The 24,564-nt window shown below is 36.0% G+C and overlaps 2 protein-coding genes across 9 annotated transcripts in view; both read left to right on the plus strand.

Moving 5' to 3' along the window:
- Positions 1–24,564, plus strand: part of LOC139097290 (peroxidasin homolog) — a 60,114-nt gene that overhangs the window by 14,886 nt on the left and 20,664 nt on the right. The gene's annotated exons all lie outside the window — the stretch shown is intronic.
- The window catches only part of LOC139097293 (uncharacterized), a 34,660-nt gene that overhangs the window by 7,762 nt on the left and 2,334 nt on the right, over positions 1–24,564 (plus strand). For 3 of the 8 annotated variants that reach the window (XM_070649095.1, XM_070649101.1, XM_070649104.1), the window contains one exon: positions 1,944–2,268. In XM_070649095.1, the coding sequence (XP_070505196.1) occupies positions 2,136–2,268 (133 nt within the window). In that variant the 5' untranslated portion in view covers positions 1,944–2,135. Of the gene's footprint in view, positions 1–247; positions 263–1,143; positions 2,269–24,564 lie in introns of those variants that run through there. The other 5 variants (XM_070649100.1, XM_070649102.1, XM_070649099.1 and 2 more) reach the window with 5 other exon arrangements.

A 24,564-nucleotide genomic window follows, 5' to 3' on the forward strand; every position in this document is an offset into this window, starting at 1 on the left:
ATGAAAAATTTAAATTTGGAAAAAAAACTGAAATTTAAATTAAATTTTGTTTTTAAAATTTTTTAAAATATTCAAAAATTTACAAAAATTCTAACTTTCAACAAGATTTAGTTTTTTTAAATTAAATAAATGTTTAAATTTTCAATGAATTTTTAAGATTTAATAATATTATTTAAAATTTAATTATTAAAAAAATAAATTATTAAAAAAATAAATTATAAAAAATAATTTAAATTTAAATTTACAGAAAGTTGAAAAAGGAGTAAAAACAAAAAATTGTGAAAAATTGACAAAAAATTACAAAAAAAGAACGAAAATATTAAAAAATTTCAGAGTTGGCAGGACTTTGGAGTCCGGACTTTAAAAATCCCAAAAGTCCCAAAAGTCCGGACTTTGAAAGTCCGGACTCCACGAAAGTCCGGACTATGAAAGTCCGGACTTTTGGGACTTTGGGACTTTTAAAGTCCCATACAAAAAATTTTTTTTTTATTACAAAGTATTTTAATTTTTTTTTCGGTACCACTGCGTAACCCGACTTGAAAAAATGATTTTTTTGACATTTTTTTCGATACCACTGCGTAACCCGACTTGAAAAAGTGAATTTTTTGACATTTTTTTCGATACCACTGCGTAACCCGACTTGAAAAAGTGAATTTTTTGACATTTTTTTCGATACCACTGCGTAACCCGACTTGAAAAAGTGATTTTTTTGACATTTTTTTCGATACCACTGCTTAACCCGACTTGAAAAAGTGAATTTTTTGACATTTTTTTCGATACCACTGCGTAACCCGACTTGAAAAAATGATTTTTTTGACATTTTTTTCGATACCACTGCGTAACTTGAAAAAGTGAATTTTTTGACATTTTTTTCGATACCACTGCGTAACCCGACTTGAAAAAGTGATTTTTTTGACATTTTTTTCGATACCACTGCGTAACGACTTGAAAAAGTGAATTTTTTGACATTTTTCGATACCACTGCGTAACCCGACTTGAAAAAATGATTTTTTGACATTTTTTCGATACCACTGCGTAACCCGACTTGAAAAAGTGAATTTTTTGACATTTTTTTCGATACCACTGCGTAACCCGACTTGAAAAAGTGATTTTTTTGACATTTTTTTCGATACCACTGCGTAACCCGACTTGAAAAAATGATTTTTTTGACATTGTTACACAGTGTAATCTAAAAAAATGTCACTTTTTCAACTCGGGTTACGCAGTGGTACCGAAAAAAATGTCAAAAAAATCACTTTTTTAAGTCGGGTTACGCAGTGGTATCGAAAAAAATGTCAAAAAATTCACTTTTTCAAGTCGGGTTACGCAGTGGTATCGAAAAAAATGTCAAAAAAATCATTTTTTCAAGTCGGGTTACGCAGTGGTATCGAAAAAAATGTCAAAAAATTCACTTTTTCAAGTCGGGTTAAGCAGTGGTATCGAAAAAAATGTCAAAAAAATCACTTTTTCAAGTCGGGTTACGCAGTGGTATCGAAAAAAATGTCAAAAAATTCACTTTTTCAAGTCGGGTTACGCAGTGGTATCGAAAAAAATGTCAAAAAAATCACTTTTTCAAGTCGGGTTACGCAGTGGTATCGAAAAAAAAAAAAAATCACTTTTTCAAGTCGGGTTACGCAGTGGTATCGAAAAAAATGTCAAAAAAATCATTTTTTCAAGTCGGGTTACGCAGTGGTATCGAAAAAAAAATATTAAAATACTTTTTAATAAAAAAAAAAAAAAATTTGTATGGGACTTTTCCGACTCCCAAAGTCTCAAAGTCCGGACTTTCAAAGTCCGGACTTTTCTAAAGTCCGGACTCCACTAAAGTCCGGACTTTGAAAGTCCGGACTCCACTTTTTTTTTTCAAAGTCCGGACTTTGAAAGTCCGGACTTTCAAAGTCCGGACTCCACTTTAAAGTCCTGCCAACTCTGAAAAATTTAAGAAATTTAAAAATTCAACAAAACTTCAAAAAGTGACGAAAAGTTCGAAAATCACCGAATCTACGAAACTACGAGTTAATCTACATACAACTACTTCATAGCCATCAATACAAGCCACAAAAAATCAACTAAAAGTCAACCAAAAACTTTTCCATCAAAACAAATAAAATTGAAAAAGAACAAAAATAAAAAAAATGCACAAATCAACCTGCAAACTTCAAAATTATCAAATATCAACAAAAACAGTAAAAATGCCGCCGAGTTTGCTGCTGTTTGTGAGTCTCATTCTCACATTCTCAACGATGATGCAACAAGCTATTGCGGAAGGTCAGTAAAGATTTTTTTCTTTTTATTTTATTTGAATTTTAATTGAGAAGAGAAAAAAATAAATAAAAAGTCGGTGTCGTTTAGGGAGAGAAATTGGGGTACTGCGGGAGATTTTAGGGGTACTTTGGGGGTACTTTGGGGGTACTTTGGGTACTGAGCTTGAGGTTGAATTGGATTTTGTATGGAAAAATCAATTCGGAACTCCATTTAGCTTTAATTTTGGATATAAGTCTGGGTTGATAGTATCTATGTAATTTACAAGGATCAGAACAGGGTTGGTAGAACACTGGCAGTCAGACTCCCAAATCTGACTTCCGAAGTAGTCCCAACTCTGAATCAAACGTATTAAAATATCGAAAATATATGCAAACGACTCTTAATTCACATCTGCTGCATTTGTGAGTCCCGAATTGCACATATAGGTTAATTGACTCAAAATTCAGCAACAGGCTGGCGTGAATCTGGCATGTTACCCTGCATGTTACTGTATTTCAGCCAAATTTGACATCCATTCAGATTCAAACCAACTAAGGGCTGGATTATTGATCAATTAACCAATTTGAGCAATTCAGATGAGATATTCTGCATATAAAATGACTAAAATCCAGTTCCAAGTCAATGTGACTCTTGCATATTCAGTCAAATCTTGTTCGATTCCAAAGTCACACCTTCTTGTACCGATTATATGATTTTATCACTTTGTCTACGTCGTATATCACTCGCCTTTAATACAAATGATTTAACAAGAATGCAACTTGTGGCTTTTAAGATCAGAATTGGTAGTCGATTGTCTTCGGCTTTCGTCGACTTTTTTCGGAGCTCTTGATCTGTCTTCGGGTATCTTCGGCTATCTTTGGTTTTGATTGGCAGTTTTCGGGTATCTTTGAGTATCGTCGGCTATATTTAGCTATCTTCGGATATTTGCAAAGGTCTTCGGCTATTTCCGGCTATTTTTTGTCTCCTTCCATTCACAACCTACTTCGGCAACTGGTCACTGGTCGTTGATATTCGCCAGACTTTGGCCGATTGTTGATAGCCAACTCCCAACTCTGTTTGAAACAATCGCAGTGTAATACACAACAAAAATCTGAGCAAAACATGACCTAATAAGCTTAAATTACAGTCACAAATGTGCAACTGTTCTTGAATTAATTTACAAACAAGCTGAAATAAGGAACAACAGATGCCTTTAATGTGTTTTAGATATAAAAATTGATCAAAGTAAATTGAAATTGCATTGGAAAATTTGCAATGCAGTCTACGATCGTCATGGAAAATTATCAATTATTTTGAAATTTTATAGGCGTAAAATGAAATTGCTTTTTCATCGATATTGTGCATGCATGTTGCACATTTCTTGCTGTTTACAAGTAATTGTCCTCATTTTACTATGTAAACTTTTGATATTTATAGGAAATTTTCATTTTAATTTAATTAAATCTATTAAGATGATGTGCAATTTATTGACTATTTATTTATTCTTTGTGACATTTAAGTTTATGTATTCTATTCAGGCACGACTCATTAGTGCTGTCTTCAATTAGCTATTTTGCTTCAGAAGATGCAAAAACTTTGCTTCAAAAGGTGCAAATTTTTGCTTCAAAAGGTGCAAATTTTTGCTTCAAAAGATGCAAACTTTTTGTTTCAAAAGATGCAAACTGTTAGCTTCAAAAGATGCAAACTTTTTGCTTCAAAAGATGCAAACTTTTTGCTTCAAAAGATGCAAACTGTTAGCTTCAAAAGATGCAAACTTCTTGCTTCAAAAGATGCAAATTCTTTCTTCAAAAGATGCAAACTTCTACCCTTAAATGATGCAAACCTATAAAATTGCAACCTGAACATCATTCCAAAGACGCAATTCTCGACATCTAAAAATAACACATTAAAAGCGAGAACTGATTCACATTCATTCATTACTTTTCCATTTAAAACAAATCACAAAGTCGTTATCACAATATGGACACGTGAGCATGGTCTGATGTGTGATAAACAGTGAGAAAAACAACAAAATTTCCTTTATCAAATGGATCATCGTAATCGTTCCTTAGATATTTAAACAAGTCATTTCATTTCTGCAATCAGAAATCAGTCATAGATCCATAAACTATTTGCTGGCCCTGCCTACATGCCACAAAACTATGTTTCGGTATCTAAAGTCAAACACATTTGATATTATCTGAATGTAAATAGTGAGAAATAGTGAAATGCAATACATAATAATCATGGCTATATAGGTCACACATACACCAAAAAAATATGAGCTTTGTTGCCTTGAAAACTTTATGACTTTTTGATATCTTGTCTATTTTTAAAATAATTTTTAAGAGGCTTGTGCCTTGCTTGTCTGTAATGAGTTATGAGTTGTTAATGTAAAAATTATTGAGTTGATACTTGAAATATATTTTTGGGATTTTGCATCTTTGATGCGGAATTTTGCATCTTTGAAGCAGAAATTTTGCATCTTTTGAAGCAAAAAGTTTAAATCATTTGAAGCAAAAAATTTGCATCTTTTGAAGCAAAAATTTGCATTTTTTGAAGCAGTTTTTTTTGCATCTTTTAAAGCAGATTTTTTAGCATCTTTTGAAGCAAAAAGTTTGCATCTGTTGTATCAATAAGTTTGCATCTTTTGAAGCAAAAAGTTTGCATTATTTGAAGCAAAAAGTTTGCATCTTTTGAAGCAAAAAGTTTGCATCTTTTGAAGCAAAAAGTTTGCATCTTTTGAAGCAAAAAGTTTGCATCTTTTGAAGCAATAAGTTTGCATCTTTTGAAGGAAAGAAGTTTGAATTTTTTGAATCAAAAAGTTTGCATCTTTTGAAGCAAAAAGTTTGCATCTTTTGAAGCAATAAGTTTGCATCTTTTGAAGGAAAGAAGTTTGAATTTTTTGAATCAAAAAGTTTGCATCTATTGAAGCAAAAAGTTTGCATCTTTTGAAGCAAAAAGTTTGCATCTTTTTAAGCAATAAGTTTGCATTTTTAGAAGCAGAAGTTTGAATCTTTCAGCAAAACCCTACATTTTAAAACCTTATTTTGCATCTTTTGAAGCAAAATTTCGCTTCTTTTGAAACAAAAAGTTTGCATCTATTGAAGCAAAAAGTTTGCATTTTTTGAAGCAAAAAGTTTGCATCTTTTGAAGCAAAAAGTTTGCATCTTTTGAAGCAATAAGTTTGCATCTTTTGAAGGAAAGAAGTTTGAATTTTTTGAATCAAAAAGTTTGCATCTATTGAAGCAAAAAGTTTGCATCTTTTGAAGCAAAAAGTTTGCATCTTTTGAAGCAAAAAGTTTGCATCTTTTTAAGCAATAAGTTTGCATTTTTAGAAGCAGAAGTTTGAATCTTTCAGCAAAACCCTACATCTTAAAACCTTATTTTGCATCTTTTGAAGCAAAATTTCGCTTCTTTTGAAACAAAAAGTTTGCATCTATTGATGCAAAAATTCATAACCAAGATCAAGCGAATAACAAGATTACCCAAAACCATGAATTTCGCGATGCGCATTTAATTTCGAAAAACAAAATATTCTGAATCATAATCCAGTAGCACAAAGAACGTTATCATTAGTTCCTCATAATGTACTCAACTCTTTTTCTGTGTGCGATAAAGAGTGACTTTTTGTTGTTGTTGATTCAAAAATTAAAGCCAAAAGGAAATGGCAAATCGCAAAATTGATTTCGTTCATCCCCAGCTACCGTAAATGTTTGCAAAAACTAAAGGAACTGAACGAAACTGACTGAAAAAAAAACGAAACAGTCAGCCCTGATAAGCACAATTCATATTCGCTGTCTTATCAAATGCGAAGCAATTTTGTAACAATTTTTTTTTTATGTATACATGATGAATGTGAAATGATAGTCGAGGAATTTTATCGAATGAAAATACAAACGCGTCATGCGTTGACATTGAAAGTTTTGAAGTGTAAAATCGAGTTCCTCTGTTCAATTTTCTAAATGAAATTAAATGTTTGACGAGGAAATATTGTGGGTTCCGCATTGCAAAAATTCTAGGCTTTATATTTTCTGTTTAGGAGTGTATTGGCTTAGTTTAGGAGGATTTTGAGGCTAAATTCTAGCTCAGGTCGATCCAACATTTACTCAGCACTCTCATTTCAGTTCTTGAGTTCGATTCGCTCTGCTTGAGTCAATTTGGAGCTCGATACGCTCAGCTTAAGTCAATTTTAGCTCGGTCCGCTCAGCTTTAGTTCATTTTGAGCTCGATCCGCTCAGCTTGAATAAATTTGAGCTCGATCCGCTCAGCTTGAATAAATTTGAGCTCGGTCCGCTCAGCTTGAGTCAATTTGAGCTCTTTCCGCTCAGCTTGAGTCAGTTTTGAGCTCGATCTGCTCAGCTTGAGTCAATTTGAGCTCAATCCGCTCAGCTTGAGTCAACTTCAGCTCGATCCGCTCAGCTCGAGTCAACATCAGCTCGACTGTTGAGCTCGACCCGTTCAGCTTGAATCAATGTTGAGCTCGACCCGCTCAGCTTGAGTCAATGTTGAGCTCGACCCGCTCAGCTTGAGTCAATGTTGAGCTCGACCCGCTCAGCTTGAGTCAATTTACGCTAAAGTGAATTTCAGCTAGCTTCGCTCAGCTTGAGCTCAGTCCGCTCAGCTTGAGCTCGACCGGCTCAGCTTGAGTAAACTTTGAGCTCGATTTGAATGAAAAAATGTGAAAAAATGCAAAAATTCCTTAAAAATATTCTCAAAAAAACAACCAAAGTCACCTTCGCATCCACAAAAATTTCACCTGAAATAAACTTGCATTTTTAATATTTTTTTCACGTCAAATTTTAAAGAAAAAAAAAAAAAAGTCGTAACTGACTTGTGTCAAAACAAAATAGACCAAAAAAAATGTTACGAAATTTGTAAATTCTTGCCAAAAAAATTTTCATTTTCATGTGAAAATCAGCTGATTTTCATTCAAAATTTTCATCGTAATAAAAATAGAAAAATTTTCACATTTTCTCGCCGGCTGAAAATGCCAATAATGCCAATGATGACGCTTATGATGAATTAATCAGACGTTAATCATCCAAATGGAATGCGAGATGGCCAGTTAGAGATGAAAATGAGGAAAAACATGATGAAAATTTGTGAGTGAATCACTCAATTGACTCGTCGATGTGGATTTATGTGGAATACGAAGAAGATCAGACAAAAATGTTGAGTTTTTTTTCGTGGAATTTTTGTGAATATTTCTGTTAAAAAGCTGATGGATTATGATTGGGGATTATTGAGGCTTGAAATATTTTAAGTGGCTTGTTTGTGTCGGGGAAATTGTGCAATGTGAACGGGAAATTGCATGAGGATGAATGAGAGATGATTTAGAAATTGAATTGCTTTCTTTTAAAAAAAATTAAGGAATTTTGAACATAACCTCAGAATTATTCAACATAACCTCAAAATTATTCAACATAACCTCAAAATTTCTACACATTATTGAACATAACCTCAAATAAATTCACAAAATTAGAAGCATAACCTCAAATATTCCACAAAGTTTCGGACATTACCTCAAAAATTTGGCAAAATGAGGAACATAACCTCAAAAATTGCACAAAATATTGTACTTTGTTACATAATTGTAACCCATCCTGACCATTCTCCTCCTCTTCTTATCTAATTGCTAAGTAATTTCCGATGATCCCCTATTTGTCTAATAATATGAGCTTGATTTTGGAATTTTTCGCATTTTTATAGTCAAATGTTATCAGTTTTACAAGATCTAACTCGAAATTCCTCATCTAACCCTTCACTCCAGAGGCGTAGTCTATTTTTGAGGGGAAAGAAGGGATGGTACGCTTTAGTAAACCCCTTGAACCCCAATTTCCCCTCTCCTGAATTCGTCCTGCTCCAATCTACTTGATTCCATCATTTTCCAAAACAATATCTACAACAGAGCTCGCAGAACTTACTCCGACTCCAACGTAGAGTTCTAACTCGGTGTCTGTATTGGAGTCGGAACTGCTGTGAGTCGGAACTGCTGTAAAGTCGGAACTGCTGAGGAATCGGAACTGCTGTGGAGTCGGAACAGCTGTGGAGTCGGAACTGCTGTGAGTCGGAACTGCTGTGGGGTCGGAACTGCTGTGAAGTCGGAACTGCTGTGAGTCGGAACTGCTGAGGAGTCGGAACTGCTGTGGAGTCGGAACTGCTGTGGAGTCGGAACTGCTGTGAGTCGGAACTGCTGCGGGGTCGGAACTGCTGTGAAATCGGAACTGCTGTGGAGTCGGAACTGCTGTGGAGTCGGAACTGCTGTGGGGTCGGAACTGCTGTGAGTCGGAACTGCTGTGGAGTCGGAACTGCTTTGGAGTCGGAACTGCTGTGAGTCGGAACTGCTGTGGAGTCGGAACTGCTGTGGAGTCGGAACTGCTGTGGAGTCGGAACTGCTGTGAGTCGGAACTGCTGTGGAGTCGGAACTGCTTTGGAGTCGGAACTGCTGTGAAATCGGAACTGCTGTGGAGTCGGAATTGCTGTGAGTCGGAACTGCTGCGGAGTCGGAACTGCTGTGGAGTCGGAACTGCTGTGAGTCGGAACTGCTGTGGAGTCGGAACTGCTGTGGAGTCGGAACTGCTGTGAGTCGGAACTGCTGTGGAGTCGGAACCGCTGTGGAGTCGGAACTGCTGTGGAGTCGGAATCGCTAAAGAGTCGGAACTGCTGTGAGTCGGAACTGCTGTGGAGTCGGAACTGCTGTGGAGTCGGAATTGCTGTGAGTCGGAACTGCTGCGGAGTCGGAACTGCTGTGGAGTCGGAACTGCTATGGAGTCGGAACTGCTGTGGAGTCGGAACTGCTGTGGAGTCGGAACTGCTGTGGAGTCGGAACTGCTGTGGAGTCGGAACTGCTGTGGAGTCGGAACTGCTGTGTAGTCGGAACTGTTGGAGACAGACTTTGGAGTCTAATTGAGTGAACAGAGTGAAGTCAGACTGTAGTCAACTGTAATCCGACCCCCAAAATCCTCCCATCTCTAAATCCAAAACACAAACATCCATTAAAATCCGATCAGATTACACATACAACCTTTTAAACAATCTTAATTCCCTTAATTGACTCAAATCTGATTCCACAAATTGATTCAAAACTAATAAAATGTTCAGTTCCATTTACACTTGCGTAATTTGATCACTTTGCTGTCATTCTATTTTGAATATCAATTTCATTTGCATATTGGATACTTTATCTGCTGATTTAATGAACTTTAATTGGCTTCCTCAGATTTTCTGCTTTTTTTGTTGTTGTTGCTGTATAAAAACAGATTCAGGAAGATATGATGTTTTGTGGGAATTTGTGGGTTGGAGTAGAGTGAATAATAACATTTTGTGTTTTGTATTGCGAGATGATTCATTGATGATGTGAGTAAGATGATGAGGAATGATTAGATATGGAGTTTTGAAGGAAATATGGGAGATATTTGAGGTTAGGATGATGATTTTTGTGGATTTTTTGAGGTTATGTCCAATATTTTGTGAAACTTTTAAGGTTATGTTCAATATTTTGAAGAATTTTTGAGGTTATGTTCAAAATTTCGGGCAATTTTTGAGGTTATGTTCAGAATTTTGTGAAATTTTTGAGGTTTTGTCCAAAATCTTGTAGAATTTTTGAGGTTATGTTCAAAATTTTGTAGAACTTTTGAGGTTAGGTTCAATGTTTTGTGAAATTTTTGAGGTTATATTCAATATTTTAGGATCCTTCACGTCACATTCCCTAACATAAAAATCCCAATATTATTCAACAAAACACTTCAATTTGTCATAATTCATAAAAATTCTTTCGAATCTTAATCAAGATTTATAGCAGCTCAAAAAACAAAAACTCGTGCGTCTCGAGACGAAAATGTTTGTTGACTATGAAAAATGCAGGTGAAGAAACTCGAAAATGATGATAAATTAGACAACAAATTGTTTGAACAGACACAAAAAAAAATTGTGTCTTTTTTGCTCGTCTTAACATGAAAAATAAAGTCTCTGTCTTGTCATGTCAACTGAAAATCGGGTCTTAATTTATATTATTTTATCGTTTAAGATTTAACAAAAAATATTAACTGCATTGTTTTTTTATTGAGGCAAAAGTCTGAATATTTTGAGAATATTTTGTAAAAATGATGGAAGTGTGGGGGTTTAATGGTGAGGAAGGGGTGTGCAACTATGGTAAAATGTTAGAATTTTTGGGAAAATTTGGTCAAATTTCAGACGATTTTGATACAAATGTGGACAAAAATTGGCAAATTTTCAAAAATATTGTCCTGATTCAAAGCTCCCCTGAGCCTCTTGACCCTCTTGACCCCCTAGACTGTTTTGATTTCTTTGACTCCCTCTTGATTCTCATGATCCTCGTCGTCTTCAATTTGCTAAGATTTTCAGACAAAAAAATCAGAAAATTCCCGAAAATTCTGGCCGCACCCCTGTCCAATGTTCTGCCTTCTCTGACCAATACTGAGCCCAATTTAGACCCAATTCCATTCAAACCCCTCAATTCAGAGTCATACTGTGGTCTGTTGCCGGACCATATACCTTGTGGGTTTCAATCTAACCTCAATCAGCCTTAACCTCAATCCAAAAAATTCCAACCCTCGCTCATTTTGATTTGTCAACTTTAATTTCGTTATTTTGTGCCTTAATTTGTTGACTTTTTATTTCTGCTGCAATTCAAAACCGCAAAAAATAAAAATCTGTTGAGTTGGTGCTTTATTGCCGTCTCATTTTTCATTTTTTGTGCTTGCAGCTTTTTTTTTGCAATTTATGTGACATAAATTATTGAATTAAAGGCAGAACTGTTTGGTAAATAAAAAATATTGGCAAATAAGAATTGGCTTAACTGATAAAGTTATTTTTAACATGAAAAAATGTTAAAACTGTGGCTGATATAAAAATATATCAATAAATTATGTCACATTATCAAATGTTATCTGGATGGTTGGAAGTTATTTAATTAATTATTAAGTGTCGACTGGCTTGACCCGGATAGCACAGATTGAGTTGATTGGTTGGAAATCTGGCGCTGGTCTGCCATAACTCTGCCCCGGTGCAGAGTTCGGATTAAATATGGCACCAGGTCAGCCATGACTCTGATATGGTGCAGAGTTCGGATTAAATCTGGCTCCAGATCAGCCATAACCCTGACATGGTGTAGAGTTCAGATTAAATCTGGCTCCAGATCAGCCATGACTCTGACATGGTACAGAGTTCGGATTAAATCTGGCTCCAGACCAGCCATAACTCTGACATGGTACAGAGTTCGGATTAAATCTGGCTCCAGATCAGCCATAACCCTGACATGGTGCAGAGTTCGGATTAAATATGGCATCAGGTCAGCCATGACTCTGACATGGTGCAGAGTTCGGATTAAATCTGGCTCCAGATCAGCCATAACCCTGACATGGTGCAGAGTTCGGATTAAATATGGCTCCAGACCAGTCATAACTCTGACATGATGTAGAGTTCGGATTAAATCTGGCATCAGGTCAGCCATGACTCTGACATGGTGCAGTGTTCGGATTATATCTGGCATCAGGTCAGCCATGACTTTGCCATATTGCAGGATTCGGATTAAATGACTTGTCCTCCTCGAGTCAACCTCAAAAAACCCCAATTCACCAATTCACGGTCAATGCCATTTATTTCCCCCAAAAAATCCACAAACAAGATGGAATTTACAATCAAAATATTATTTTCCTGCGCAATTTCTCACCTTTTTTCTTATCGGTCATGACTTTATCGCTAAAAATTTTCATTTACGACTTGTAACGACTATTCTCACCTGCTTCATGTTCTATTCGCATTCTTAATGTCGCTACTTATCAGTGAATTTACTTTCGTAAATGAATTTCGTGTATAACAACGTTTCATGAGTGCACTTCGTGATGAAAACGTCAAAAACGTGTTTTTTTATTTATTTGTGAAAAAATATCTTGAGCAGCAATTCATCAATCATTTGTTAGAAGCGACGATGGGGTAGACAGTGAAGCACCAAAATTCTTCTTTTTTGTTGGATGAGTTGTGGAAAAAATTGAGAGAAAAATTTGGATGATTTGGTCAGAATTGGGAGGACTTTAATGTAGTGACGCCTCAACTTGAGTGTGGGTCCAAGGACAGGCCCGATTCTTCATGTTTGTACTCATGTAGAGCACATGACGTAGACTCTGTGCTGAAGCTTACTTGACTCTGAGTTGAAGCCGGATTTTATCAAATCTAACCAACTCTGTCTTACACCACAGCCATACCAAGTCACTCCCCTTCCCAGATTATCCTAGATAATCATCAACAAGTGTTCATTTGCAGTGCTGTATTATTGCATTATAGACAATAATAGCCTTAAAATTTGTAAATTGAATACACATTATTCAATTAAACTAGCTTAATTGGAGAAATCACGAATTCTCATTCATTTTATGAATTCAAGTAAATTGAAAAATAAAATTGTGAAACTGACCCGCATGGGAATTTCAAATCATGATTTAGGGGGCTATTGAGGGTTTCCGGGTCATTCGCTTGTTACGCGACGAGAAAAATCGATCAATTTTGATCATCCTGATCTCGTTCTTGTCACAATCTCAATGAGAATGTTTGATGAATAACAAAATCTCAGGTATGATTTCCGTCCCCTTGTCCGTCTCCATGTCCGTCTCCTTGTCCGTCTCCTTGTCCGTCTCCTTGTCCGTCTCCTTGTCCGTCTCCTTGTCCGTCTCCTTGTCCGTCTCATTGTCCGTCTCCTTGTCTGTCTCCTTGTCTGTCTCCTTGTCTGTCTCGTTATCCGTCTCGTTGTCTGTCCCATTGTCCGTCCCATTGTCCGTCTCATTGTCCGTCTCCTTGTCCGTCTTCTTGTCCGTCCCGTTCTCAGTCTTCTTATTAATCTCCTTCTAGGTCTCTTCTAGTACCGTTACATAACCCCTAAACGACCCCCATTTTACAAACTACAAATTACCAATCTCAAACTTCCCAACTCGAATAGTAAATCAAAACGCATAGAAAATAATACAACAAGACCAATGAACTATGCAAAACATCTCCTTTTATGGAAGTTTTGTATTTTTACCTCAGTCATGTCTCATGGTCAGACAATCAAGCATAAGTCTTAAAGCATTATCCTCCATTGAGAGCGAAGGACTGACTTGATTGTGATGTTTTATTGCATCTTGATTGCACATTTGCATACAAATGACAGGTCTGAAAGGATCAATGACTCTTTTTGGATTGACTGCCTAGTTTTATGATGAATGTTAATGGCTGTGAATGGATTATTTAAGTTTGTGGTATTCGGATGGAGTGGGTGAGTTTGGATGATCGTGTGACTAGTTGGGCTATTTGGCTATGTAGTACGGTACCATGTACATACCAAAGTACTATATGAGTATACTCATTGTCTGTCCAGATTATCTAAAATCCGAATTTCTTCGGTTTGGATTCGATTTGGACATATATCAAAAGTTTAGTACATGAGATTGCAAATCAGAAGTCGCAATCGTTATGATGCAAATTTTAGTCATTAAAAGGTCGCTAACAGGATCATCAAGTAACATTCAAAGCAGTGATAGGCAACCTTTGTGCCGCGACACATTAGTGCACTGAAAAAATACGTGAAAATGCCACGAAATCGTATACATTGTGTGGTTTAAGTCGAGGTTTACAGTCAAGTTGTGCCACGAAAAACAACAGGTTGTCCACCACTGGATTAGTGCACAACAGCCTTAAGAGCACTAAACAGACATCCAAAATCCGAATTTATTCTCAAATTCGACTATACTAATCATAATCCACAATTTAGTCATTAAAAAGCCATCCAAAATCATTTAAACCCGCACTAATCAGCCTGTCATCATGTCTACCTAACTACAGTCATTGCCCTATAACTATACCAGTCCTGTGATCTGTCTAGAAAGTGATTACATAAACTTTATTTCTATAAAAATTCACTTTTGTGCTGCAATTCTCGCCTTAATGTCATTTTTATTTATTTAATCTCATTTCCTTCACTTCCAATAAAGTCGCCTCTACGCGACACAAAACTAAATCCGATGTAATAAATAAATCAAATGTTAAGATCGCCCGACATTTTTATTATTATTGCCGCTGCAAATTATAAAAAAAGCTACATTTTAAATGCAGATAAAATAAGAAGTCGCAAGTGTTATTGCAATCGAGTGTTTTGTGTTGGACATAAATAAACATTGCTTGACGGAATAATGACTTAATAATGATTTAAATTCGAGAGTGATGAAAAATATGGGAAAAAAATTTTTTGTTTGATCTCAAAAATTGAGGATTTATTTTTTTTTTGAATTTTTAAAAATGACTTGAAAATTACTCTACTTGAGCAAGTTGACTTGAAAGTTACTTTACTTGAGCAAATTGACTTGAAAGTTACTCTACTTGAGCAAGTTGACTTGAAAGTTACTTTATTTGACTAGGTTGACTTGAAAGCTACTCTAATTGAGCAAGTTGACTTGAAAGTTACTCTACTTGACTAGATTGACTTGAAAGTTACTCTACTTGACTAGATTGACTTGTAAGTTACTCTACTTGATCAAGTTGACTTGAAAGTTACTCAACTTGACTAGATTGACTTGAAAGTTACTCAACTTGACTATATTGACTTGAAAGTTACTCTACTTGACTAGATTGACTTGAAAGTTACTCTACTTGACTAGATTGACTTGAAAGTTACTCAACTTGACTATATTGACTTGAAAGTTACTCTACTTGACTAGATTGACTTGAAAGTTACTCAACTTGACTATATTGACTTGAAAGTTACTCTACTTGACTAGATTGACTTGAAAGTTACTCTACTTGACTAGATTGACTTGAAAGTTACTCTACTTGACTAGATTGACTTGTAAGTTACTCTACTTGATCAAGTTGACTTGAAAGTTACTCAACTTGACTAGATTGACTTGAAAGTTACTCAACTTGACTATATTGACTTGAAAGTTACTCTACTTGACTAGATTGACTTGAAAGTTACTCTACTTGACTAGATTGACTTGAAAGTTACTCAACTTGACTATATTGACTTGAAAGTTACTCTACTTGACTAGATTGACTTGAAAGTTACTCAACTTGACTATATTGACTTGAAAGTTACTCTACTTGACTAGATTGACTTGAAAGTTACTCTACTTGACTAGATTGACTTGAAAGTTACTTTACTTGACTAGACTGACTTGAAAGTTACTCTACTTGACTAAATTGACTTGAAAGTGGCTTTACTTGACTAGATTGACTTGAAAGTGACTCTACTTGACTAGATTGACTTGAAAATTACAAATTTAATTTTAAATTTAAATCTCAATAATTCAAAATTAAGCCTTATAATTTCAAGTCTATTTTAATACAAAAGTCACCTCAAGTAACAGCTATATTAATAAATTACAGCGACGATTACTTGTGTCAGGTGCTGACATTTAAATTATATTTAATACAACTCATCTCAGTTTGTGTCTTTTCATCCACAATGTCTATCCATTACACAGTCAAGTTTCCGTCAAGTTCTGACGTGATAACAAAATTTTCTCACAAATGTGCTATTTTTATCCAAAATTACATCACCTAATATTGCTCATATCTCATCGTACAGACTGATGTGCAGCATAACAATAACAATAATAAGACCTGATGTGAATAACTTGAATATTGAAAAAAATTTATTTCCATTCATATTTTTATGGGGCAATTTATTATGAATAAAGAATCGCTAGTCATGTGCTGTCCCGTCCGCAAGTCTCAAGTCTCTCATGCAAGTATTCATGAAAAGCATGCAGGAAGTTTTTAAAATAGTTTTGTGCATTTTTTGTGATTTATTTTATGTGATTCGTGTGGAAATAAGCAATAATTTGCAAAGTTGGCAAAATATTTTGAGGTTTTAGTGTTTATTGGTCATCAATTTTAATGGTTGGTATATGAAAATATTTTTATTACTTGACTTGAACTTCGGAATTGTTTGAATAATGAAGTATTGAAGGATTTTTAGACTTTTAGACACGTGAAAATATTTACAAAAATTTATTTCGATTTTATTTAGTCAAAAATGATCAATCTAGTCAAGTATAGTTACTTTCAAGTCAATTTAGTCAAGTAGAGTAACTTTCAAGTCAATCTAGTCAAGTAGACTCACTTTCAAGACAATCTAGTCAAGTAGAGTAACTTTCAAGTCAATCTAGTCAAGTAGAGTAACTTTCAAGTTCATTTAGTCAAGTAAAGTAACTTTCAAGTTCATCTAGTCAAGTAGAGTAACTTTCAAGTCAATCTAGTCAAGTAGAGTAACTTTCAAGTTCATCTAGTCAAGTAGAGTAACTTTCAAGTCAATCTAGTCAAGTAGACTCACTTTCAAGACAATCTAGTCAAGTAGAGTAACTTTCAAGTCAATCTAGTCAAGTAGAGTCACTTTCAAGTCAATCTAGTCAAGTAGAGTAACTTTATGTTCAACATGGTCAATCATTCAACTTGCACACTTTCAATCAAGTCAACTTGAACACTTTCAATCAAGTCAACTTGCACACTTTCAATCAAATCAACTTGCACACTTTCAATCAAGTCAACTTGCACACTTTCAATCAAGTTAACTTGCATACTTCCAATCAAGTCAACTTGAATACTTTCAATCAAGTCAACTTGCATACTTCAAATTAATTAATTAAGTAGATTTGCTAAAATGCGGTCTATTCAACAATTTTGCTGACTAATACTCACATACCTAATCACACATAAATCAAAGAACATAAGAAAGTGAAATCTCATTCATTTCATTCACGATCAGCCTCGCGCAAACATCCCGAGCGTGAAAATAATGTTTATAAAGTAAAGAAAAGCAAAAAAAAAAATCAAAACACATCGACAGCTTTGTGTGCAAAAAGAGAAAGAAGAAAAAAGCAAAAGGCATTAATTTTTGCGATGCGGTAAGCCCACGTTCCGCTCAGCTGTTTTTATCACTAAACTGGCCTCGAAATGTAAGAAAAAAAGAGAAATAAACACAGCAGAGGACGAAGAAAAGATACAAAAAAATTTGAATTTATACGTAAGAATTTTTCAGCACCGAAAGGCGTCACAATGTCGAGAGATTTGCTAAAAGAAATTGAGATGTAAACAACAATTTTTATGATCTCGCAAAAAAAAAAAAGGTTTTTAATTTGAGAAATGACACGACAGAAAGTGAATGAAGGAGAGATCAACAACCGTCGTGGAATGTGTACGCTGTGAAGGGGTGTAGGCTGAATATTTTACTAGGACACCCCCCTCCCTCCTACTGACCGTTATTTTTTGAATTTTGGTTTAAAAAGACAAACAAAAAATTTAAAAATAAAAAAACCGTTACAAAATAAACGGATTTTCAATTCTCAGAAGGGGATACTCGTGACTCCAATGACCACTTCCCTCCCAATTACAACCGTTATTTTTTGAATTTTTTTAAAATGGCTCCCAATGCCGTACAGGTCGTACATGAATGTAGTCGCTCAGGCTGAGATAAATACCGCTAAATACTCTCAAATACCCCCGCCGATACCTAGTTCCTCAGCCTTAGTAGCTAAGGTCCGTGATCTCAATGCCCTTACCCCCCACCACCCCTAGTTAACCCTCTGTCCAAATAGTCAATAAACCAAAAAATTAACCACAAATTCTGATGATGATTAAGCCTAATGTGGGTGGCCTAATGGATATATTACTCATCTCTACGGCATATCCGAATTAGATATTTTTTTAATGTCTTTATACCTTAAGAGATTATCTATCTAGCTGTATATTAGCATTGGCTTTGTAAGGAAATGGATGAATATTATTGGTACCATTTAGTAAATTTGATTGCTGATGTCTTTGTTTGGGATGTTTGATGAACATAGAAATTAAATTAATGAATCTATGAGGAGATGGAGACGTGTTTGGATTATGGACTGGGAATGTGAATAGATTTGACCTGCTTGTGAGGATTGATGGAGTTTGGGGAAGTATGTTGGGTTGTGGGATTTTGTGGCGCATTTTTGAATTGATTCTACTTTGGGTTGGAACGGTTTGCTGGTCGTACAGATCAATTGTGATCCATGACCTTCCTAAGACGTCTCCTGATGCTGGCTCTATTGCTGGCTCCCGTCTGCCTATTACCTATGCCAAATACTATATAATCTCTATCAATAATAATAGGCTAATAGTCAGTTAGGATGGTAGAGAGTTATGGCAGTCTTGGTAGTGGATCCTTCCTGCATCTCAAGAATTCGGAACGGATAAGACAAATCTCTGGATCTTAATGGTGTCTGACAGACCTCAGACTTACCCCATATTCCACTTCTTCCTCTTTGTCGTTCTTCCTACAAAATTTGACCGAAATTCTTCAATTAACTGACGTATTTTTGAGATGACAACACCATTGACATGAAGGAGTTGGGGTGCAGAGGATGTGGCTACCTCTCAAGCCACCCTCCTTCTTGGAAACTCATGCACTGATGCTATATCCCCTATCCATGACTCACTGTGTCTGTTCATTAACACCTATTCCCACTAATATGACCAAAACACCCACAAACACATCAACTAATCCAGTGCTGCACAACCTTTTATTTTTCATTTCACATCTTGGTGATCAGCCTCAACCAAAACCCCACACGACATACGGTTCTAGACATTTACTATTGTATCGCATCACACAGGTTGTCCACCACTGATCTAAAAAGTTGAATTCATTATCAAACAACATTACATTTTTCAGTCACGATATGCACTATATATGTACACATTGACATGCTTATAGCATTGAAAAGATCATTAACCAATAAAATGAAGACAATACGGGCAAAAAAAAACTGACATGATTCTTCATGAACTGTAGTCTAATTTTGTAATGAACCATCATTTTTTTGTTGTCTTTATCGCTCGGATGTCAATTAAGATTTGATAAATGTGTAGAAAAAAATTATGATTTTTTTTTATATTTTTCTATTATTTTTTTAGAAAGGAATTTTGAAATCATGTTAAAATATTACTTTTTATTACTTTTGAAATGAATGTAGAGTAAATGAAGTTGTATATTAAAGGTAATTGAATAGACTATGGAGATAATTTAATGAGAGCTGGCGTCCCGTTGAGTGGAATTTGCGGGATTTATTTTTTGTGGTTAAAAGTATTTGTAATTAAGTTAGTTTGAAGTCTCATTTAGAGACTGAATACGAGAGGTTGAGACTGAGACTCAGATTGAGATAGAATCCGAAGACAGACCGAAGACAAACCGAAGACAGACCGAAGACAAACCGAAGACAATCCGAAGACAAACCGAAGACAAACCGAAGACAAACCGAAGATGAACCGAAGATGAACCGAAGACAAACTGAAGACAAACTTAAGACAAACCGAAGATGAACCGAAAACAAACTGAAGACAATCCGAAGACAAACTGAAGTCAAAGTAAAGACAGACCAAAGACAAACCAAAGAAAAACCGAAGATGAACCGAAGATGAACCGAAGACAAACCGAAGATGAACCGATGATGAACCGAAGACAAACTGAAGACAAACTTAAGACAAACCGAAGATGAACCGAAGACAAAACGAAAACAGATCGATGATAAACCGAAGACAAACCGAAGACAAAAGAACGACAATTTGAGCTTTATGGCAACCGAAGCTGCCTCAATTGAAGCTATAAGCCATAAAAATGTTAGAAAATCACAAAACGATCATCCGCAAAAATTTTTTATAGCATCATTAGCCATTGAAAAATTATTAGCAATCTCCATTAGCCTAACCACATTCAGAGATTTAGAGACATTCATCAATAAAGCAGCATGCCAAGTGATGCCATAAATTACACACAATTTCCAAATAATTTACGACTTCTCATAAACCACAATCTAATTCATCAAGTCGTGTGACTTTCTTTTGTTTTTCATTGACAATCTTTTTTACTGTTCCTTTTTTTATCAAATTATTTGCTTCTTTTTGCTTTGCTTATCAAACTTATCAGTCCGAACAAACAAACAAAATTCTTTCATAAAAAATCACCGTTTTTTTTTCTGTGGCTCTTCATCAGCTGTGTTTTGATTGCTTGCAAACTACCGAAGAAATTTGTTTCCTTTTTGGGTATCATGTTGACAATGATACCCATGTTGACGTCTTGTGAAATTGATGACAAGAATTTTTTTTATGTTTCTTATCTTTTTGGCTTATTTTTCTTTTGGTTGGGCTCAATTGTGTAGAAAAAAAAAGTATTGCAAAATAGTCCCGAACTGCACTGTTTAGTTTCTTGGTCTTCGGTTTTTGGTCTTCGGTCTTCGGTCTTATTCGGTCTCCTTCGGTCTTCTTCGGTCGTCTTCGGTCGTCTTCGGTCTTCGGTCTTCGGTCATCGGTCATCGGTCTTCGGTCTCTTCGGTCTTCTTGGGTCTCTTCGGTCTTCTTCGGTCTTCTTCGGTTTTTGGTCTTCGGTCTTCGGTCTTATTCGGTCTCTTCGGTCTTCTTCCGTCTACTTCGGTCTCTTCGGTCTTCTTCGGTCTATTCGGTCTCTTCGGTCTCTTCGGTCGTCTTCGGTCGTCTTCGGTCGTCTTCGGTCTTCGGTCATCTTCGGTCTTCTTCGGTCTTCTTCGGTCTTCGGTTTTCAGTCTTCGGTCTTAGTTGACCCTTAGTTTGGATGCATGCAGACCTGGAAGTTTGCAAAAAAACCGATTCAACCTTTCGATTGAGTCACTCGATCTGGGTCTCAATCTCAACTAGAATATCGACTCCCTTGTCCTGCTCGGGCTTGTTATCATAAAAAAATTTAGACACAGTTAGATCGATTTGTTTGTTTGTCTGTTTACTCACATTCTGATATCAAGTTATGTCATAGAATTGCGACATACATAGTTGTAGAATTGGAAGAGTAGCCGTTTAGAGACACGTGTAACTATGCATATAATCTGATCAGTAATCATCTATTTAGGTCTTAATGGCTCATCATTGATTTTATATTGTACAATGTATCATCTTTCATAGCTTCCTGCTGTGCATCATGTAATAAGATCTGTATTTTTGAGTAAATTAATGATCATGACTTCTGAATCTTAGATTTTGGTTTATAAATTGCTGGTTTTGTGATTTATTGATACCGGCCTGTGAGAACGTCATTCTGTTAGTAAGCTTAGATCTTAGTAAGTCTGTCAAAATTGTACAATAAAAAGCACTGTTGAGGTTGATTTCTACAGTAATGGTGTGGTAAGGTGCAGGTGTACCTAATATTATACTGTACCTTATACTGTTCCTTATACCATGCATATAGAAGAATCACTATGCCATACTAGGTGTACCACAACACCCTCCATTGATGTGGTTCCAACAGCGATGTACAAGCTTTCATTTCTTTTAGTACACCTCGAGGTAGTTAGTCTCGATGGAAACCGCAAATGGCACACGATTCATGGCGTTTCCAAATTTTGTTGGTGACACACTAGTAGGTCGCGGTACACAGGTTGCCCACCACTGTGTTACACCATATCCAAATGGCACAAATCGGTAAATTGATGAAATATCCAGTTCCTGTTTGACGTGACTCTAACTAAGTGTAGGATTTAGATTTTGATTGGCATCAGGTCATCGTGACTCTTGCTTTGGAATCGATTAACAGACTTGTGGTATTCTGGATACCGTACCATATCTAACTAAGAAACTAGGCGGTATCGGCGGTATTTAGCGGTATTTGTATGACCGCCTAGAATCTCAGTCTGGATACCATAACAGCACCAAACAAGCAACTCCTTCCACAATATCTTAGCAGCTCCAATCGACTCTTATACCCAAAAAAATCTGATTAATATATCTAATTCTCCCAGACCAACAGCACATATGTTTATCGAAGAATAAAAAGAATATTTTTTTTTATTAATTTTATCAACATGTCTATCATAATTCGATTAAGTTTATATGATGGAGCAATAATAACATATCATATGGCATTATATTACATCCAATTACGTTTATGGGGATCCATATGGATTCCGGTTTATATTTCCCTTGGTTATCATCTTCAAGGTTAATTTTGTTTTTCATATCTGATGTTGGAATTTGTGGGTTGGGAATGAGGAAGTGGCCTTATGGGTTTATGTTTTGGAAGAAGAAGTGGGATAGGTATGGGTGTGGAACTGATCAATCATAATTTGAAGGGAATTTTGACATTTTTGATCAGTTGCAAGCTATAAGCATAAGTCAGTGGATCTTAAACTGTGCATGACGACATTCTAGTGCTGGGTTGTTCATTTTGTGGGACTGCTGAGCTTGATCCATGGGATATTAGAGTGTCGTGGCACAAAGTTTTGGACATTCGGTCAAATCGTGGCTTGAAATGCATAGTTTGAGAAGGACTGAGTTATGCACAAACAGCATAATACAGCAAGTTTCAATTTTCACTGTAAAAATGGTTGGAAATCAGAATTTACGGAGATGTAAAGGCATCTCAATGCAGAGTTGGCAGGACACCAGTGGAGTCCATGAATTCCATGAAGCCCAAGAAGTCCATGATGTCCGGACTTTTTGAACTTTTGGAGTCCGGACCCTAAAGTCCTGCCAACTCTGCCTCAATGTGTCTTGTTATCAACTTAGAGTTAATTAGGGCGGCCATCTGCTATATTTTTGCCGGGACGCTGCTGTACTTTTCAGCCTTGCTGCTGTGTCCCGACAAAGTCTCAAAAGTGTCCCGATATTTTGCAAAAATCCCCTGGCCACCCTAAAATTAATCCGAAAAGCTCAAGCCAGTTGATCGAACCAAAATCCAGCGACAGGTCGACGTGTCTCTGACTTGGTGCCGGCATCATACCATGAGGCATGTCGGGTTGTTGCTGACAATTGAATCAATTAGTCGACATTTGCTATTTGACCAACAGAGTACTGGGGTATAGGGTACATGGTACTAGGGACAGGGTGGGTACTCATGTTACTGAGTAAAGAATGCATGATACTGAGTAAAGGGTACAGGGCACTTCTAGCACTTAGTTTAGCACTTAGCATGGCACTTAGTTTCAGACATGCATCGTTACATCCTCTTACTTAATTCCTTCGCTGGTCATCAATTGTGACTCATATCCTTCATTTGTTTTTGCGTCTGATGCTAACTCTATCACTTGCAGCCGCTTCCCAATTACCGATACCAAGTGCATTACCATCTCTTTCGACAGCATCTTTCCATACAATCGTTATATCCATCACATCTCACAATATCACAAATAATGCAACAAACCATTTAAAATGTAACATTTTTTTTTATAACAATTTCATTTGATGAACTTTTCTCACATTTCACTCTTATCTTTACTTTATCTTTGCTTACATTTATCACATTTGATGACATTTTGGTTGCTTACAAACAACATTCCAGAGATGCCACAGATAAAGATAACAAAACTTTTTTATTTTTATGATCTCATCTTACTTTTAAGCTATTTATTCTTGTTGAAAAACACTTTCTATGAATAGAAATGAAAGAATGTGAGTTATGGGTGGGGTGGGATTGATGTGGGGCAAGGGGATGTAGGAAGACGTTTTTTGGAGGGATATGGAAGAGGAAGGTTGAATCCAGAGATTGTCGAAAAATTCGAACATTTCGAACTCAACTTATTTTAAAATACAAATTTACGATACAAAGAAAAATTAAAGTAACGGTCAAAAAAAATTTGAATTTTAACTAAAAATTTTTTTTCTTCGAAAAACATTAACGGTCTTTTTTGAGACAGCCACACTCTGGTTGAATCATTTTGGGTGGATCGTGATGGGTTTGGGAATTTTTACAAAAAGTCCTAGCAAATTGAAACATTTTTGACAATTGAGATGGGATTTGGACCCTAAAACCCTCCTGAACACCCCTCTGATTGTGACTAAGGGTGCGCAACTGATCACTCTCATTCAGAGGTGTAGTCATATCCAAGTCAGAGTTGACAGGACTTAATTTGAAGTCAACTGAAATCGGAGTTTGCAATTCGATTGAAATTGACACAATTTGGAGTCGATGGGAGTTAGAGTACAGAGAAGTCCGACTCGCTGAGTAGTGCCAACTCTGATCCTACCATTTTGAACAATCTATATTATAAACACCCAATTCCTTTGCTGATACAAGAACGGAAGCCATGTGAAGCCGAAAAATTAGGGGTATCAGAGAGAATGGGGGTGGAATGTGATGCCACGAGAAGCTATGTGAAGCTGAAAATTCTGAAGATGGGCGCCACAGGCGTTCCCGATACTCTAGTTTCAAAATAGTGGGGTAAGGGGGAGGTTGTGGTTGGTCTTTAATCAGTCCATCTCCCTTGAAAATGCTTTTATTCACAATTTTTGACCAATTTTGATGAATTTAAATTGATGGTTTAGGGATTGAGGGTCATC

This window comes from Chironomus tepperi, unplaced genomic scaffold (assembly GCF_022539635.2).
Source record: "Chironomus tepperi strain 1889 unplaced genomic scaffold, CSIRO-AGI_Ctep_v1 contig_419, whole genome shotgun sequence".
NCBI lineage: Eukaryota > Metazoa > Arthropoda > Insecta > Diptera > Chironomidae > Chironomus > Chironomus tepperi.